The 19713-nt window shown below is 38.9% G+C and overlaps 3 protein-coding genes and 1 long non-coding RNA gene across 4 annotated transcripts; 1 reads left to right on the forward strand and 3 right to left on the reverse strand.

Moving 5' to 3' along the window:
* The first annotated feature begins 128 nt into the window (after nt 1–128).
* LOC117912408 (L-gulonolactone oxidase 3) lies at nt 129–3442 on the forward strand. Its single transcript, XM_034826976.1, has 3 exons — nt 129–928; nt 2128–2383; nt 2473–3442. The coding sequence occupies exons 1-3, from the start codon at nt 239–241 to the stop codon at nt 3303–3305; spliced, it is 1779 nt and encodes a 592-aa protein (XP_034682867.1). The 5' UTR covers nt 129–238; the 3' UTR covers nt 3306–3442.
* A 2451-nt stretch (nt 3443–5893) lies between these two features.
* LOC117913584 (proline-rich receptor-like protein kinase PERK10) lies at nt 5894–7639 on the reverse strand. Its single transcript, XM_034828587.1, has 4 exons — nt 6851–7639; nt 6658–6729; nt 6203–6412; nt 5894–6091 (listed from the first exon to the last, which is right to left on the reverse strand). Exons 1-4 carry the CDS (start codon nt 7500–7502, stop codon nt 6000–6002), a joined length of 1026 nt encoding a protein of 341 aa, XP_034684478.1. The 5' UTR covers nt 7503–7639; the 3' UTR covers nt 5894–5999.
* Nucleotides 7640–9339: 1700 nt separating this feature from the next.
* Nucleotides 9340–10048, reverse strand: LOC117911996. Its single transcript, XR_004650959.1, has 2 exons — nt 9961–10048; nt 9340–9876 (listed from the first exon to the last, which is right to left on the reverse strand). It is a non-coding gene; the product is annotated as an uncharacterized LOC117911996 (long non-coding RNA).
* Nucleotides 10049–16794: 6746 nt separating this feature from the next.
* On the reverse strand, nt 16795–19426 carry LOC117912844 (protein PLANT CADMIUM RESISTANCE 5-like). The gene is made up of 3 exons (XM_034827593.1): nt 17770–19426; nt 17560–17631; nt 16795–17180 (listed from the first exon to the last, which is right to left on the reverse strand). Exons 1-3 carry the CDS (start codon nt 17978–17980, stop codon nt 17155–17157), a joined length of 309 nt encoding a protein of 102 aa, XP_034683484.1. The 5' UTR covers nt 17981–19426; the 3' UTR covers nt 16795–17154.
* Nucleotides 19427–19713: the final 287 nt, after the last annotated feature.

Here is a 19713-nt window from a genome sequence, read left to right on the forward strand (position 1 = left end):
TGCAAAATATGAATATATCAATATAATGCCAACTGGTGTCATCATGCCAACAAGCCTACCATCAAAATAGGGAATACTTTTTTTGTTTCTTGCATTACAAAACGGGTTTTAACTTTTATATACCCATATTTTATATCTTGCTCTCCAATCCAAGCAAGTTTCATATCAGTATGATCCCCCTTCCTAGCTTATACTGACCAAAACTTCATTCCAAGACGAGAAAAAACCAGGGCTTGGCATGGGGGATCATGGGTGGTTGCTGGGCTTCTTGCTGAATTTTTTGTTGTGGGGTTCAGCCCTTGTGCCCATCCATGGCATGCCGCCGCCGTCACCGGTGCAGTGCAACAGCAGTGCTGGTTGCATCCTAAGAAACTCCTACGGCGCGTGGGGAGATCGAAAGGATTGTCGGGTTCTGAGCATTGCGTACCCTGAAACTGAAGAGGAGATGAGGCTGGCAGTGGCGCAGGCTAATCAGAAGAAGCAGAAGGTGAAAGTTGTTAGCGGGTTTTCACATACGATACCGAAACTGGCTTGTCCTGGGAAGGAATATTATTCTGGAAATGCAGTATTAATAAGCACAGCCAAGTTGAAATCCACCATTGAAATTGATACCGCCGAGATGGTTGTGACTGCAGACTCCGGGGTGGGGCTCCGGGATCTGATCAATAGAGTGGAAGCGGCTGGGCTGAGCCTGGTGGCGGCGCCTTATTGGGAGGGGTTAAGTGTTGGTGGGCTGATTAGTACTGGGGCTCATGGGAGCTCATGGTGGGGGAAAGGTGGGGCGGTTCATGATCATGTTGTTGGCCTCAGTCTTGTGGTTCCTGCTAAAGAATCCGAAGGATTCGCCAAGATTATCAGATTGGAAGCTCAAGATCCGCTTCTCAATGCAGCAAAAGTTTCACTGGGAATGTTGGGCGCCATCTCTAAGGTCAGTACTCATGATCCTATTGATTAATTTAATTTAATTGCGTGAATGAGGCTTGATTATTTTGATTTCCATTTTGAAATCTAATGGATTCCCATTTTCATTTGTGATGGAGAACCCACTAGCCTTGATGATATGCTAAATGGACACTTCAAAACTGTGATATGATGTTCTCTTTCTCTTGTTAAATACGTTAACTCAAAGGCACTTAAGTTCTATATTTGTATCATTGTGTATTATAACTCTTATAACACAATGCCCTTGAGTCTTGAAAACAAAAGAAGTTATTATTTCTGATTTATGATATCGATATCGATAAATTTATATTTATTAATTTAAAGAATATTGTATTTCTGTATAGAACTTATACAAAGAAGAATATATATATATATATATATAAAATATAACTAAAATAGACATCGTAAAGGTTACTCAACATTGGATTTTATATGTTTACTGTTTAATCAATTATTAATTTATATTTTTTTGAACCCTTAAAGGGTTTCTAAAAATATTATTATCTTATGCATTTAGTGTATTTATTTGTATATCGGCCCAAATTGGAACCATATGATTTCATTATTTAAGCAAGGTTATTGATTCATTAAATATTTATTTATCAAAGTTTTACTAATTTCCTTATGTAAAAAGTATCGTCAATCAAATTGTACGACTCTATACCTAAAGTAGCGTTTATTTTTTGACTAAATAAAAAAAGTCAAAATATTTGACTTTTTCTATTCAGTTAAAAGTAATTCATTAACATCAATCACTATAATTAAACTAAACTTATTGATAATAAATTCACTTTAGTTATGTTGGTTAATATCAATAAGGTGCTATTAGTTGAATAGAAAAAATAAAATATTTTGACTTTTTCTATTCATTCAAAAAACAAAGTCTTATTTATTTGTATCCTTATATCTTGATTCTATTTGTTTGTAACCTTAAAACTCATCGAGCATATTCAGCGGTCAAGTTGAGAAGTTCAATGGATGTCCATTGGGTTGTAACTTAATATTTTCCCCCTCATTATGTCTTCCATAAAATTAGCTTAAAGCTATAAATTCTTATTTCAGGGATTAAGACAATGGATTTCTCAATTTTCCATCCTTAATACTTTTTCTTTTTTTGGTTACAAATTTTTTTCTTTTGCATACATTGAATCCAATTAAATATGAAAATGAATTACCACATACTAGGTGAAATTGTCACTGGAGCCAAGATTCAAAAGAAGCATAACCAATAACTTCACAGACGATGCTGATTTTGAAGATGAATTCATGGACCATGCAAAGAAACATGAATTTGCAGACATAACATGGTATCCATCAAGACGCACAGCTGTGTACAGATATGATGATAGAGTTCCTCTGAACACATCTGGTGATGGAATCAATGACTTCCTGGGCTTTCAATCCAATTCTATTCTGACCTCCAAATTGCTTCGAGCAGCAGGTATATATTCTTTCGTCTCTTTTATATCTATGTGGTATCTCAAGTTCCATAAACATGTGAAACTAGTACTAATAATCCGAGAAACACAGAGAAAGCACTGGAAAATTCGCGAAGCGTGAGGGGAAAATGTGCCACGGCATCCACAGTTTTGGCTTATAAGAGACTAGTGGCCAATGGGTTGAAGAACAACAACCTAATCTTCACAGGCTATCCAGTGGTGGGTCATCAAGGGAAGATGCAGACCTCTGGTTCTTGCCTGTACTCGTCTTCAACTAGGACTGATATCACATGTGCTTGGGATCCAAGAATCAACGGCCTGTTCTTCTATGAGACAACGGCCATATTCCCAGCTACAAAATTCGCTGAATTCATCCGTGAAGTTAAGACACTGAGAGAACTAAAAATCGATAACTTTTGTGGGGTGGATATGTATAACGGGTTTTTGATTCGTTTCATCAAGGCTTCTGGGGCATACTTAGGACAAGCCGAGGACTCTGTGGTAGTAGACTTCAACTATTACCGCGCAGACAATGCTTCAACTCCAAGACTGAACCAAGATGTGTGGGAAGAAGTGGAGCAAATGGCGTTCTTCAAGTATGGGGCTAAGCCACATTGGGCTAAGAATAGGAACTTGGCATTCTTGGGGGTGCAGAAAAAGTATCCCAATTTTAACAAGTTTGTTGCAGCCAAGAAACAACTTGATCCTCAGAACATTTTCTCTAGTGATTGGTCTGAGGCTATACTATTTGGGAAAGAAGCAGAGAAAGGGGATGGATGCGCCTTGGAAGGACAATGCATATGTTCAGGAGACCGCCATTGCAGCCCGGAGAAAGGGTACTTCTGCAGAACTGGGGTTGTTTACAAGGAAGCTAGGGTCTGCAGGTACTCACCATCTTCCATAGCATGGACATTTTCTAATTGATTTTGCGTCATATGGAAGGTGATCAAATGTGCTGATAGCTAGTGGTGCAACTGAGGTTAATTTCATCAGTCTCAAGTCAGTTTTGTGGACAATATGAATGGTTAACAATGAAGTTTTGAATTCGTTTTAAATATTAATGATCCATATAGTCAAAATGAGATGAGGGCAGTCTTAGGGTCAAGAAAAAAAGAAAAGGATCTTAGAACGAGAATAGAAGTCCCAATTAAATCAGTGCAATCAACACAAAATAATTAGAAGTCTCTGACAAAAAATAATCATACCAAAACGAGTGGAATGTGTTTGGCTTCACAAACCATCAAAAGGATGACTAACAAATCAGCGAGTCCTTAGCTGGAGCTACCTCACTCACGTTACAAACTCTGCTTCAAAGAATTTCCAACAATATCATATACAGATGTGATGCCTAATTGTGTAAACGTGCATGCCACGAAGGTAACCAGGAAACTATTAAATTTTATTACCCAAAATGCAAACAAAGATGACTGACCCAATGGAATTAATTGGCTTCTGGAGATGGAACCGTACTCATTTTGCAAATCTTTTTGGTTGATTTAGCGGTAACCCCCCTTCTCTTAAATCTACAAAGCCTTCAGTTTCACCAAAAATTTCATTCTAATACAAGAAAAAGGCAAGCAGGATGGAGAACCATGGGTAGTTCCTACACTGCATGCTTGCTGCATTTTCTGCTCTGGGGTTACATCCCTAGCGACCATCCATGTAGGTCAACACCCAGGACTAACACCTATGGTGGATGGTGCAACGATTTGCTCTTAATCATGCGGACACTGAGTTTATTGACTCTCAAGAGCTTTAAAATGTTGTTAATAGTATAAATACTGTCTAATTTGGTCTAATAACTCTAGTGACTTTAAAACACGTCTAAAATTATGAGAGTTGATTGGGTCTAGAACAGACAATGTTTACACAATTAGGAATAGATGATTACATATGAAGATGGAAAAGAATATCCTCTTAGAGGCATCAATCTCATACCCAGAAACTGAAAAGGAAATGGATTGACAGCTTGGTGACTTCCCTGTATTGGAAATGTGTGAGAGTGGGAGGTTAGCACTGGACCTGATCATATAGGATGGTTGTCAAGATCATGCTGTTAGCCTCCATGTGGTTCCTGCAGAAGAATCCCAAGAATAAGCAAAAATCATCAAATTAGTTGGAAGCTCAAGATTCACAACTAAAGACAGAAAAAGGTTCTGTGGGGGTGTTTGGAGCCATCTCCAAGGGGTAATTGTTTGAATGGTATCCAATGATTCAAAGGTCACTGTCTCAATCCTACCTCACTATCCATATTTTGCCATAGTTGTTTTGTTGGGCTGCAGAAATTGAAACTAGGGCACCAAAAAATAAGCCTAGAACGCTCCAAAATGCAGTTAATAATTCATGACCAATAACTGCATATTAATTTCCGCTTTCACATTTTGATAAGAGTTGATGTGTTCTACAGACAAATTGCTGGTAAAACTCATATGATGTGGGTACAAATATGATGGTAGAGCTGCTTTAAACACCTTTACAGATGGAGTCAATAGCTTCCTGGCTTCCCATCCAATCCTATCCTATTCTGGTCCTGAAATTGGAGCCAACATCATTCTAACTCCCATGAAATGTTCACTAAGTATAGCGATTTTGATCATGAACAGCGTACTGACAGTGAGAATTTTTAAGAAAGGTGGAAAATGGACATAATCATGATGCCAGTGCTCACATGCATTGATCCAGTGGTTGGCCATCAGGGAAAATTGCAGACTTGATCAGGTTTCTTGTTACTTCTGGCCTTCCCCTATGGCTGGTGTCCCATCACTTGTCTATGGCTGGTGTCACATCACATGTAGTGCTTGGGATCCATTCTTTGCTACGCTTGTTGCCAAAAGTTTGAAAAAAAAAAAAAAAAATTAAATTAATAAATTATTTTTATCTTTTATTTCAAACTTATTTTGTAATATTTAATTTTTCGTTAAAGATAGAATTTTTTATTTTATTTATAGTAAAATCAAATATTTGTTGAGTACTTTTGAGGAATCAAAGTATTACTGCTACAAATTCTGCTGATTTCAACCACCATGTGAAGAAACTGAGACCCAAAACCCCACATTGTACATATACAGCGGCCTTCTGATTCGTTTCCTCAAGGCTAACGTGACTCGTGAGAGGCGACATATGCTCAGAATACCAATACTACAGCCTGGACAAAAGGGTATTTATGCAAAACTGTGTTGTTTATAAGGAAAAGCTCGACTGATTTTATGTAGTCTGCAAGCTGAAATGCAGTCATTTGGACAGTCGATCACAGCACCGACCAAATATCCATGCATTCTCCACTGTAAGGCTGTTTGAATTACTTTAAAAAATAGAGATATTTTATATATTTTTTAAAAAGTAATTAAATAAAATCAGCTTTGTATGATAACACCCAAGTCCAGCAGAACCCTAGCTCAAACCCATTTTCGGAATCCAATTATGTTCAATCCAAAATAGCTCAAAAATGATCAAAGTCATGCCATCTTGCCAATCACATTACACCCAGAACGGTACGAATAAGTATTTAAAATTTGAAAAATAAAATAAAACTTGAATAATACTATTGATGTAGAAAGTCCAAAGCTCAAATGACATTATTTTATAACACTAACGCTATGAAATATTATACTTTTGTTCTCATCTCATCATCATTTGACTTGTTGGAGGAATGGCATTATTCGACTGTTGCTGCATCTGCTCTTGAATTTTGGCAACCACCCCATTGTATCCTGCATGAAGTTTAAGACATCAAAGTTCATATATAGTTGTAGAAATAATATTTTTGTATGACCCAGTAACTTATAGCTTATCTAAATGAGTAATCTGATGAATATATATACCTAGAAATGGATCATAGCCTTGATTTTTAAGCTCTCTGAACTCCTGGCACAAGGCACACAACGGGAACAAGACATGTGCAAGGCGGTCAGTTAGTGGCGTCTCGGCAAGTTCATAAGCATTTCGTACTCTTCGTCTATACCGAACTCCAACATTCCAATGGCATATTACCAAGAACAAGAAGAAATAAAGCATTGCCCCAGTCACACAACCTACAATTGGGAATTCAGCGCCAATTACTCAAAAGGCAGAACTGCAGGGACTAAATTAAACGATTGTAGCTGTGCATGATTCCTCATGAGAAGACACGGGAAAAGAAAAAGAAAGCTCGGAATCTTGTTACTGTTTGGAATGGTGAGACTTTTTCTAGCTTTCTTCTCTTTTCTTCTGTGACTACTCAATGAGAATCATGCACTAAGCCTGTTACTGAAATTCAAAGGAGAAAAAGGCGACTTACTCGTACTGCCATTGTCCACTATCTCAGCGATTTGGCCGAAGGTCACGCATGGTAATACGGTTGTTATTATTGCTGCATGCCCGAAAGAAAAAACGAAGCATATAATAGGGAAGAAAAATTAATTTCCTATGTCTATCAGTCCTTTAATGTATTTATTCATGGAGTGTTGCATGAAAATGGAACATAAATATACCATTGACAGGGTGCTGGTAGCAGTCAAAGAGGCCACTGCTCCAGGGGTTCCCAACAGACTGAATAAGAACCAGATGTGCCTTTCCAGACTCCTGCCTTGCTGGTGTCACCGGCACGAGAGCACTAGCTCCACCACCTCCAGCGCCCTCCATGTTATTACCCTCCGGCATGGGGACGCCATACAGCACAAGCTGGTTGTTAGGACGAGGCGGCTCAACCGCTTGCATTCTAGGCTGGGGCGGGAACGCCACTGCTGGGATTGAGTCTATCCCATTCTCCAACTTTGGCTGCTGCCTCCTCACGCTTGCAGTTTCTGGTGCCACCTGCATTGGCTGGTTGCTTGAGGGTGGCGCGTGGCTGTCATTCGGCTGCGGTGGGAAGGCCACAGCAGTGGTTTTGTCTATGTGTTCACCTTCGGATGGAGGTTTCACGTGAGGCACGTGATGATCATTCGTGTGAGGGTCGGCGGTGGGGGGGTGTGGGGGTTCTTGCTCCATGTGTTGTGGTTGTTGATGATCATCATGAGCCGGGAAAGAGGTGGTTGTGTGGGAATGAGGTACAGGTGGTAAAGATGGGGCTGCATCTGGGTCATCCGATGACGGGGGTTGCTGATGATCAAGATTTGCTTGCGGGGTTGTCTCTATTTTCCCCATTTTCTCACAATCAGCCTCTATAGAAGATCAGGGAAGGATGAGAGACTTGTGACTTAATCAACACTTTCTCCCTTTGGTGCTTCCCTCTAGCTCTTTAGTTTATAAACAAAACACCACCAATCAGATCGCCGGTTCCATATTGTTCTTCCCAGACTATACAAGAAATCCAACCCAACTCAGTCTGGAAACACCTCGTTTTAATCCTCCATAAATCGATCCAGTAATGCAGCCGTCGCTTTCTTGTTACGTTTGAAAACAATGGTGGACTTAATTATCTTATCTTAGCATGTAATCTTATTCAGGAAAGCGAAACATTTTGATGTCATCGTTTTTTCCGATTTGTCATTTGTGTGATATCATCCATACAAATCTATTTAAACCTTTGTTTGAGGATTGTAAATGGCAGTATGTGTTTGTCCCCAGAAGGCTAGTTTATATCCTGGAGTGACTTCTGAGTTGTAACAAATAGATGGCATCATGTCCATTCACACTATATGTGCTTGAAACAAGAGAACTGGAAAATTCACAGAAGTTCAGAACTCAACTATCAAGAACCCAACTGATCAGATTCATACAATTTCCAGTGGTCTCACTCACAGGGGTTTGATCTTCAGATATCAGTATCTGACCTTGATGAACATTATAAGCACACGAGTCTAATTGTAGTTCAAATGCCATGGCACACATGATAGACTAGATTTCTATGATCAGATATTCATATGCCCCATAACCCATTTGAAAATACTAGCGAATGATCCAATTCTTGCTTATTTTCCTAGTAATGTTTCTACTCTAACGTGGTTCGGCTAATTGCCTACATCCACGGGAACAAGGAAAGATGATTTTCACTATATATCAAATTAGGGTTACATAAAATGGTATTTATATTTCGACTAATGCAGATGTCACCTTGTTGTTTTATTTCAAAAAAATGGAGGACTTAATTATCTTAGTGTGTAATCTTATTCAGGAAAACGAAACATTTTGAGGTTATCAAATCGGTTTTTCTGATTGTCATTTGTGTGATATTTACTAGGCAAATCTATTTAAGCTTTTGTTTAAGGATTGTAAATGGCAGTTTGCGTTTGTCCCCAGAAGGCTAGTTTATTCCCTGGAGTGGCTTCTGAGTTGTAAAAATTAGATGACATCATATAACGTATGTCCATTCACACTACATGTGCTTGAAACAAGAGAACCGGAAAATGCCCAGAAGTTCGGAACCAAAGTATTAAGAACCCAACTGATCAGATCAATCTCCAGTGGTCTCACTCACAGGAGTTGCATCTTCAGACATCTGTACCCAAGCACATGAGTTCTATAATCAGATGTTCATATGCCCCATAACCCATTTGAAAATACTAGCTAATTATTCGATTCTTGCCTATTTTCCTAGCGATGTATCTACTCTTTCATTTCGGTATTTCTGCATTGAATCCAGGCTCAAATTTTTTCAGCTGAGAAAGTAACACTCAACTCAGCAGGTCCCTTGCAGTAACTATTTTCTTCATCCTCAAAAAACAAAATCGAAAGGATCTGGGTTTCTTATGGGACATCCAAATTAGGTTGGTACAAACTCATAGAGAGATTTTTTTTCACTTTCTAGCAGGTGTTGATTGGTTCCAGTCTTCCAGAGAAAAAACCTTGGAAAGGGAATGAATTACGAACCAAGAAGAGAAGTAAGCATCAAATATGCACTCCAACAGCAAATCCTTCATCCCAACAAGTGCCAAATATTCAGGATTCAGGCTTCTGCAGCATCAGTCATTGCATAAAATCACCCATAAACATCAAAATAGGGGATACTCTTGCTCAAACTTTCAATAATGTCATCCTCCAATGATTCTACATACTGAAGCACCCAAATTTCATTAAACATTGTCTCATTCTCACCAAGTTATTTGGTAAAACACTAAATAAATTACAAGCTTTGGGGTCCTCTCTATTACATCGATTGGAGTCCCAAAATACCTACTGTCCTGTTCTATGTTTCCATTCCCATTTCTTGGTCAGGCACGGAGCATAAGACTAAAACCCAAGAAAACTGAAGAACCATGTGAGGCCCTAGAAAACCAAAGGGCGATATTGGGGCTTTTATGAAACCTTGTCAAATATATATGTAAAGTTTATTTTTGCAAGATTATGGTATATGTAGGTATATACAGGCCTTTACCTCGCACCTAATAAGGCTCTCATAGTTCATCCCTGGACACGGAAAAGGCCCAATAAGATACAGAGCCAAGAGAATCATCACTCCTGAGCTGAGTAAAGATCAGTTACCATGCATAATCTGGCACGCATTTGCTATCTGATATCCTCCATTAAGCATACAAGGTTTTCTCTTTCTGCAGGAACCAGCAAGAAAAACTTCCACCTGCTGAAAATGAAACAAATGAAGACTCAACTGGAAATTCAAGAAACAATTTTGTCTAATGCACTTGAAAAGGATGTGCCCTATAACCATTATTTCAATGAGAGATGTATTTGGAAGTGAACTGCTACTGGTATTGAAATCTGGGAGAAGCTCATGCAATTCGGCGTCGAGCACGTTCTTTGACAGAAGTGAGCTTTAAATCCCTCTTTTTCTTGTGCCCATCCATATTGATTAAGCCAGTTCTATTCTCAGAAGAAATTGATTTTCCAAATTTCAGATCTTCTGGCACGCTAAAAGCAGCTGGATAATTGTTAATACTGCAGATTTCGGTCTCATACCTGCTGCTGATAGGCCAAAAAGTTCCACAATTGCAATGGGTCTCCAATGCAATGCATTCAAAATAATTTTAAATCGTAGACGTTGCAAGGGAAACATCATTGAGTTGGAAGCACCAAGGAACCTTTCCTGCATATCATGGGTAGGGATAGATTCAAGATTTATGCCATAATCACCACTTGTGGATGAGGATTTTCTTGATGTGCAGCCTCAATTCTGTATAGGTGGAGGAAGACCTTTTGATTTCTCTTTTCTTCGAGATCTTGGGAGAACTTGATCTATTAAACCAGCAGGCTTAAAATTCCCATCCTTTTGACTTGAAGAAGCAAAAAGGCACCAACGGACGTAACAGCAACAGAACACGCACAGGGTCTTTCTGCAAGGTGATTTTTACCATATAATGATCAGATGATGGTTTTCTTGAGGAATTTCTGGCCTATATGTCTAGGACGAGTGTAAATGTGAAGTTGTGTTTTAAGTGTTTTAACTTCTCCGCATGGGAAAGATAATAACCCTTTAGTGGGTATATTATCTATCCCACTTTCCTTAGCCTAATGGGCTTGTGGAGAGGTATAGGAGAGTCTCCCTCACCGATAGGGCCCAAGTCCATTTAAGTGGGCTTCAATTACAACTGGAGTCTTGTCTCCATACACCAATTTTTTCAGAGAGTTCTTCAGTTCATCACTGTTCTTGTTGCATTCATACATCTATCTAAATGAATATTTTTGAACCCGAGTTGTACACATCTCACCTGGAGAATGCACCTAAGGCAAGATTCACTAGTTGTCACGCCGAGTTCATCTTCGAAGAGGGTGGATCTATTTCAAAAACAATGTTTGTCACACCTTAGCCTATCATCGATAAATTTTCAGTTCCTCATTTTGTTCTTTGCTTGTGTATTTTGAGCAAATTTTTTTTTTTTTTTTTATACTCTTAGAATAACAATATACACCAAGAGTCCCATTGGGATTGTGTTAGTGGTTCCGATTACAAGTAGAGTTTTGTTTACAAGTAGAGTTCCATTTGAACTATGTTAGTGGCTTATAAAAGCAGGTCACCCAAAACTCTCCATGCACAAATTTTTTTAGAGAGTTATTCAGTTCATCACTTTCCTTGTTGTCTCCATATACCAATTTTTTCATAGAGTTCTATTAATTTATCATCGTCCTTGCTGCATTCATACATCTATTTAGAGGAATATTTCTGAACTCGGGTTGTACACGTCTTACTTGCAGAGTGCACCTAAGGCGAGATTCATTGGTTGTTGAATCCTGGAGATAGATCACCAGTATCCAAGTGCACTGAGTTCATCTTCGAAGAAAGTAGATCTATTTCAAGAAAGGTAGATCTATTTTAAGGACAGTGTTTATCATGCCTCAACTTACAAGTTTCAAGTTCTTCATTTTGTTCTTTGCTTATGTGTTTTAGGGCTAATTCTCTCTTTTTTGATACCCTTAGAACAACAATATGCACCAATCTCTACGCCTAAGAACTCCCTAGAGTCATAATCACGAGGAAAAGCAAATTTCTTAAGGAATTTTGAATCTTCTTCCATACTGAAAGGGTTGCTTGACTTCGTCCCTGAATCCATGAGTTTAAGTAAATGCATAGCTGGTATGTTTTCATTGGAATACAGATCTAAAGATCCCATGAGCTTTGGATGAAGCTTGATCCCATTATCATTGCAAGCAAACGGATATTCCACATGTGCTCTGTTCAAAGTTTCAGAACCAATGTTCAAAAGCATTTAAATTTAAGAACTTCAGATCTTGTACTCCATTAGTTTTTCTTTTGTGAAGCATGTTTGACGAATGTGAAATCATATTCATGTTATTTGGATGAGTTGCACATTCTTGAGGAATGCTGAATCCAAAAGCCATGTGATTTGGTGTCATGGTGAACCAACCATGAGGAGCTTCTGCACTCTGTTGAGGAGCATTGTAGCATGCATTGTATGCTTCGAAGGCATGCAAACTAGTATGAGAGGACCTCTGCCCCACCAAATCTCTACTCCACTTGCAATTTGACGCACCATTATGTCGGCTGGGACCAGGACAAGAAAATTGCACACCACTAGATGGCTTCTCTTGACACACTGGAAACGCTATAACCCCAGTATAGCCATGAGTTCCTTCTGGTTGAGCCATATTGAAATGGTTCCTGTTGCTAAAATGAGAAAAATAGCTACCTGACTTCTGTCTGCTGGATCCTACATTTTCATCTGTTGTGATCATACTATTTCTTCCATAGCTGGACTGAGGTTATGCCTGTGGCTGTTTTCCTCCTGCAACGATCTGAATGCTCCATTAGCATATACTTTAGTGAAATCCATCATTCCAGCATTCCTTGTGTCATTGGTTGTCTCTGAAAGATGATAATCATTTCTAGTTTCAGAAAGACACCTCTCGTACTGATTTCTTGCCATGAGTTCAACAATTTCCATAGGTATAAGTTCCTTGTTCAAATACTTCATCAACTCTGTGGTCACTGTGCTTTCTATTAGCTTCTAAAAGTTCTTGAAATTCAATGGCTTTCTCCGTGTTGCATTTCCCAGAGAAATCCTGTGAAAACGATAATCAATACTACCCCAAACAGTACACTTCCAAAGTAATGAAGCATCTAAAATCTAAGCATAAAAAGGGATGACTAAAAAGTTAAATTAAGCACATACAATCAAACATTATGCAGAACCTGCATGATATATTGAAACATGCGCATATGAATCCATGTACCATGAGATCAGTGTCGTGCAAAAGGAGATATAAAACCCAACAGCAGTAAGAAAACTATCATAATTTGCTTCAACATTGAATGATTCAATCAGCACTGCAACATATTTAGGCCATGCAACATGCTTACACATACGACAAACAAAACTCTTTCCTTAATACAGAAAACATGATCACAATGTTCAAAATGTCCAAATGAAAATCGTAATTAAATTAACATGATTGTCATAGCAGAGTTCTCAACTATGCGGGATGGACTTGATTTCCTCACTCACTAGGGTAAGGTGACTACACATTTAAGCTATGGACACCATCATGACAAATGACATTAGAGTGAGAAAGATATTCATATTCTCTTGGGAAGGTGACATTCATATTTTGCATTTTCCTTCACCAAAAAATTGAATCCACCTTTCCATCTATTTCCATCCCACCCCCAGATGAACGGACTACAAGAACTTCTACCTTCACAACCAGTTCAGGATTGGCTTCAATTACAAAGAAAGGTGGTAAGAGCATTTATTGAAGTCAGAAATTGATCTCTACACAAATATTCCCTGTCTCAGTCAGTCTATACGTGGCAAAACTATTAGAATTCAAACGAGAGGTTTCCTTTGTTATTCTCATGTTCAGACAAAATATTCTGTAGGACAAACCATGTCATGAAAAAAATTTGCAGCTAGATTACCAGTAATGGATCATGTTGGGAGTAACGGAGGAGAGAGAGGCAAAGCACCCCACACATTTATAATATAAATGTTCTAAGGAAAATATATTATTCTAGCAAATAATAGTATGAAAAGAAAGGCTCGTACCACTTTCTGCTTCAGAGAAGAATCCCAATCTTCAACCCTGGGGGAGCAGTTTTGTTTTTCACTTAGGAAAGGGATTCCATGAGTAGTTCTCTTCCCATTGATATCGCAATTCACCCCTACCCCAAATAATCTATCTGGTACGGTATAGGTATAAAAGGACTACTTGAACCTCCAACATGCTGTTTTCTTTCCACATCTTTCCTCATAGCTACATCTTGAACCGGTGCAACATATTTTGCATCATCTTTTCTCTGTGCAGCCAAGCTGTTGAGAAAAAGTTGCAGATCTTTTCCGAATGATCTTGTACTGATTGAAATGGAACAGTTTGAGGCGTAGACCGCAAATATTCTACTTCCTTCCTTGTGATTTGATCTTTGCTGATGACTCCATTTTTCCAAGGCATTAAAGAAGCCTCCCTATCTTCAACTAGAGGCATCTTATTTTTCTTCTTAGACAAAATAGATTTTCCCTCAGTTAGCTGTGCAGGCAAATTTTTAAGAAAAGCCTCAATCCTTTTACCCGCAAATGCATCATGTGGTGATTTGGACAAAACAGCATCAGTAGCGTTGCCTGTATCTGCATCCCCAATTTTGTCCTGAATTTTTCTGCCAATCGCTACTTGTGGAGGCAGTAATGAAGAGCATCCCTCATCTACTGAGGTCTTCTTATTCTTCTTCTTATTGGGACCAGATATTCTATCAGTTTTGGGTCTGGTCCAACGAGTCTTTACACCAGTTTGTGAACCTATTCCAGCAGGTCCATCTTCTTCTGATTCAGCATTGTCAATTGCAGTGTCGATGTCAGTTATTTCCACATCTCCTTTGAATGTCCTAAATTTTTTATTCACATCATTTTGACAGCATCTTCCTCTTCCTATTCTGTCCCCTAAAACTTCTAGCATTTCCTTGGACAGCTACTTCACCTTGGGGAAAGGAAAGTGAATATATGCTGGTAGATGCATCAATCATTGCATTGGAGGTAGAATTATTTTCATTTGCACCCAACAAGTCTGTCAGCAAACGCACCTTTCGAGATTTTCTTCGACGCCAACCACTTCAATTATCATGTTGCCGAGTAAAGCTATTTTTAATCAAAATGTCATCGCTCTCAGATGATGCTTGATCTGAGTCATCTAATTCCAGTAGTGGATGATCCTTTTTATGGACACTGACAGAGTTGAAAGCTTCATCAACCACACTAACTGCAGTGACTACCTTGGACGAACCCCAAGCTGTCTTGTTCTGATCATCCATTGAAGTGTGCTTTCCCATTTGATTGTCTCAGCAGAGCTGTTGACCATGGATTAGAGTTTTCCAACAGTAACCCCCATATCAGCAACTTCATAAACTCCATTGCAGTTCAATTCAAGAGCCACTGTTTCAGAAAATAGAAAGTAATTACTATGATTGAACACAGCTAAGTTGCAAATTGCTTGGAGGCTTTGTGATTCACAGTAAAATTACCTATGTCACCTGCATGTTTTGCCAGCATCAGGCATGGATTCACTTTCGCTGAACCACAAGGTGGTTCAGGGATAAGCTGATCAGCAACATCTTCTGAGCGATTCTCATCACCCGGAAGAATAAAATGAATGAGTCAGACACGCTAGTATGTTCAATAAGATGTTTAAATAACAAATTCAATTGAAGTATACATATGATGATGCTACATGCAACCTCAGCTTGCTTTTCTTGCTTATCACTACATAACGAAGCACGATTTCTTCCCTCAGAAATGTCCACATTCAAAGCTCTTGGATAATCTAAGAGCAACACAGTCTCAGCACCATGGGATGTCATGTGCAAACAAGTTCCACTGGATTTATATAGAGTGTTATTACAGATAGGAACCGTTGCAATTTCCTTCTCAGCATCCTTGGTGCCAATCTCCTGAAGACAGTTTTGGCAATGCCACCGTCTAAATTTGGGCACGTCTAGAGGAGGAAGGATGCAGGTTTGCTCCTCCAACTTATTTTGGGTTTCATCCAAGGCAAATGGCCAACAAATCTTCTCGTCTCTTTTCCGAACTTCAGCTACATATCCACTGCATTCACATTCAAATGGACTTACTAAGAAGTAAGCTACTTCCAGCTTAAGATGGTATGTTTCAGTGGACAAAAGAATAAAATTTAATCTAATTTTGCGTTTAAAGAAAAAAAAAATAAATAAATAAACAAATGGTATAGCTCAGTTTCATGTATAAAGTACCAGATCTTCGTAAGTTTATATCAACAATAATAAAGAAAAAAAACAAACAAAAAAGATTTAAAAATAATAAATTATTTTAATATTCTAGTTCCAACTTATATTACTTATTTTATTCTTCCTATGAAAAATTAAATAATTTGAAAATATATTATTACTTTTTACTGATTTTAATTATATTTATTTTTTTATTGTAAAATCTAACATTAAAATATTTTATTTTATTTTATTTTTTAGTATTTTAGGGTAACCAAACATAAAATTACTGCTACAGATTTTGGCCATGTGAAGAAACTGAGACTCAAAACCCCACATTAACACTTGTGAGGTGGACCTGTACGTATACAATGGCCTTCTGATTCGTTTCCTCGAGGCTAACGGTGAGAGGCGACATATGTTCAGAATACCAATACTGCAACCAGGACTAAAGGGGCACTTATGCAAAACTCTGTGTTGTTTACAAGGAAAAGCTCGACTGATTTTATGTAGTCTGCGAGCTGAAATGCAGTCAATTTGGACAGCTGATCACAGAACCCACCAAATATCCATGCATTCTCCACTGTAAGGCTGTTTGAATTACTTTAAAAAATAGAGATAATTTTGAGACTTTTTTTTTTATAAAAAATAATCAAATAAAATCTGCTTTGTACGATAACACCCAAGTCCAGTAGAACCCTAGCTCAGACCCATTTTCGGAGTCCAATTATGTTCAGTCCAAAATAGCTCAAACATGGTCAAAGTCATGCCATCTTGCCAACCACACTACGCCCAGGACGGTATGATAAGCATTTAAGATTTGAAAAAAGAAAAAAAGAAAAAAATCAGAGTCCAAGAATCTATAGCTATCACAAATCTTGAACATAAAGCTCAATCACATTATTTTATAACACTGAATTCATGACTATAACGCCATGAAATATTAGAGGAATGGCACCATTCATCGAACTGTTGCCGCATCTCCTCTTGAATTTGGGCAACGACCCCATTGTATCCTGTAGGAAGTATATATATATATATATATACCTAGAAATGGATCATAGCCTTGATTTTTAAGCTCTCTGAACTCCTGACACAAGGCACGCAAGGCGCACAAGGCGGTCAGTCAATGGCATCTCGGCAAGTTGATAAGCATCTCTTACTCTTCGTCTATACCGAACTCCAATATTCCAATGATTTATTGCAAAGAACAAGTAGAATTTAAAGCGTTGCCCCAGTGACATAACCTGCAATTTGGAATTCAGTGCCAATTACTGAAGTGGACCATAGAGAGGCAGAACTGCAAGGACTAAAAGATTGTAGCTAGCTGTGTATGATTTGTAATCTAAAAATAATAGGACACTTAGAATATTATTTGCTCGGGTCTTTAAAACGCATCTATATAAGAAGAGTTCATGCTTAGTATCAAAAACTTTTTCTACTTTTCGGAACACCACGTGATTGCTCGTGAAAAGACACCAGCAAAGAGTGGAAAACTAGAATCTTGTTACTGTTTGGAATGGTGAGACTTTTTCAAGCTTTCTTCTCTTTTTTTCTGTGACTACTCAATGAGAATCATGCACTAAGACCATTACTGAAATTCAATGGGAGAAAAAGGGGACTTACTCGTACTGCCATTGTCCACTATCTCAGCGATTTGGCCGAAGGTCACGTATGGTGCTACGGTTGTTATCATTGCTGCATGCCCGAAAGAAAAAACGAAACATATAATAGGGATGAAAAAAATAATTTCCTATGTCTATCAGAGATTCAGAAGTAAACTCCTTTAATGTATTTAGTCATGGAGTGTTGCATGAAAATGGAACATATATAAACCATTGATAGGGTGCTGGTAGCAGTCAAAGAGGCCACTCCTCCAGGGGTTGCCAACAGCCTGAATAAGAATCAGATGTATCTGTCCAGACTCCTGCCTAGTCACGGGCACGAGAGCATTAGCACCGCCACCCTCCATCTTGTTAGCCTCTGGCAGCGGGGCGGCATACACCACAAGCTGGTCGTTTGGACGCGGCGGCTCAACCACTTGCATTCTAGGCTGGGGCGGGAACGCTTCTGCTGGGATTGAGTCTATCCCATTCTCCAACTGTGGCTGCTGCTTCCTCACGTTTGCAGTTTCCGATGCCAACTGCACTGGCTGGTTGCTTGAGGGTGGCGCGTGGCTGTCACTGGTCTGCGGTGGGAAGGTCACAGCAGGGGTTTTGTCTGTGTTCACCGTCAGGTGGAGGTGTTACGTGAGGCACGTGATGATCATTCGTGCGAGGCTCGGCCGTGGGGTGTTGTGGGGGTTCCTGCTCCATGTGTTGTGGTTGTTGATGATCATCATGAGCCGGGGAGGAGGTGGTAGTGTGGAAATGAGGTGCAGGTGGTAAAGATGGGGCTGCATCTGTGTCGTCCGATGATAGGGGTTGCTGATGATCAAGATTTGCTTCTGGGGTTGTTTCTAGTTTCCCCATTTTCTCAAAATCAACCTCCATAGAAGATATCACCAATCAGATCGCCATTTTCATATTGCTCTTCCCAAACCATACAAGAAATCCAACCGCACTCGGTGTGGAAACACCTCGTTTTAATCCTTCATAAATTGATCCGACTAATGCAGATGTCACCTTCAAAAAAATGGAGGACTTAATTATCTTGGTGTGTAATCTTATTCAGGAAAGCGAAACATTTTGAGGTTATCAAATCGGTTTTTCTGATTGTCATTTGTGTGATATTTACCAGACAAATCTATTTAAGCTTTTGTTTAAGGATTGTAAATGGCAGTTTGCGTTTGTCCCCAGAAGGCTAGTTTATTCCCTGGAGTGGCTTCTGAGTTGTAAAAATTAGATGACATCATATAACGTATGTCCATTCACACTACATGTGCTGGAAACAAGAGAACCGGAAAATGCCCAGAAGTTCGGAACCAAAAGTATTAAGAACCCAACTGATCAGATCAATCTCCGGTGGTCTCCCTCGCAGGAGTTGGATCTTCAGACATCTGTACCTGAACTTCATGAACATACCAAGCACATGAGTCTAATTCTAGTTCCAATGCCATGGCACACATGATAGACTAGATTTGTATAATCAGATGTTCATATGCCCCATAACCCATTTGAAAATACTAGCTAATTATTCGATTCTTGCCTATTTTCCTAGCGATGTATCTACCCTTTCATTTGGGTATTTCTGCATTGAATCCAGGCTCAATTTTTTTCAGCTGAGAAAGTAACACTCGACTCAGCAGGTCCCTTGCAGTAGCTATTTTCTTCATCCTCCAAAAACAAAATCAAAAGGAACTGGGTTTCTTATGGGACATCCAAATTAGGTTGGTACAAACTCATAGATTATTTTCACTTTCCGGCAGGAGTTGATTGGTTCCAGAGAAAAAACCCTGGAAAGGGAATGAATTATGAAACAAGAAGAAGTAAGCATCAAATATGCACTCCAACAGCAAATCCTTCATCCCAACAAGTGCCAAATATTCAGGATTTAGGCTTCTGCAGCATCACAGTCATCGCATAAAATCACCCATGAACATCAAAATAGGGGATATTCTTGCTCAAACTTTCAATGATGTCATCCTCCAATGATTCTACATACTGAAGCACCCAAATTTCATTAAACATTGTCTCATTCTCACCAAGTTATTTGGTAAAACACTAAATAAATTACAAGCTTTGGGGTCCTCTCTATTACATCGATTGGAGGCCAAAAATACCTACTGTCCTGTTCTCTGTTTCCATTCCCATTTCTTGGTCAGGCACGGAGCATAAGACT

Source organism: Vitis riparia, chromosome 4, assembly GCF_004353265.1.
Source record: "Vitis riparia cultivar Riparia Gloire de Montpellier isolate 1030 chromosome 4, EGFV_Vit.rip_1.0, whole genome shotgun sequence".
Taxonomy (NCBI): Eukaryota; Viridiplantae; Streptophyta; class Magnoliopsida; order Vitales; family Vitaceae; genus Vitis; species Vitis riparia.

Bases quoted from the DNA above. Each gene is read 5' to 3' on its own strand.
- LOC117912408 (XM_034826976.1), top strand. From the start codon at position 239: ATGGGGGATCATGGGTGGTTGCTGGGCTTCTTGCTGAATTTTTTGTTG. The intron at 929-2,127 runs GTCAGTACTCAT...ACCACATACTAG, and splicing joins TGTTGGGCGCCATCTCTAAG to GTGAAATTGTCACTGGAGCC. The intron at 2,384-2,472 runs GTATATATTCTT...CGAGAAACACAG, and splicing joins CAAATTGCTTCGAGCAGCAG to AGAAAGCACTGGAAAATTCG.
- LOC117913584 (XM_034828587.1), bottom strand. From the start codon at position 7,502: ATGGGGAAAATAGAGACAACCCCGCAAGCAAATCTTGATCATCAGCAA. The intron at 6,413-6,657 runs GTAAGTCGCCTT...TCCCAATTGTAG, and splicing joins AGTGGACAATGGCAGTACGA to GTTGTGTGACTGGGGCAATG. The intron at 6,092-6,202 runs GTATATATATTC...AACTTCATGCAG, and splicing joins AGGCTATGATCCATTTCTAG to GATACAATGGGGTGGTTGCC.
- LOC117912844 (XM_034827593.1), bottom strand. From the start codon at position 17,980: ATGCAAGTGGTTGAGCCGCCGCGTCCAAACGACCAGCTTGTGGTGTAT. The intron at 17,632-17,769 runs GTTTATATATGT...TCGGGCATGCAG, and splicing joins CTACCAGCACCCTATCAATG to CAATGATAACAACCGTAGCA. The intron at 17,181-17,559 runs GTAAGTCCCCTT...TCCAAATTGCAG, and splicing joins AGTGGACAATGGCAGTACGA to GTTATGTCACTGGGGCAACG.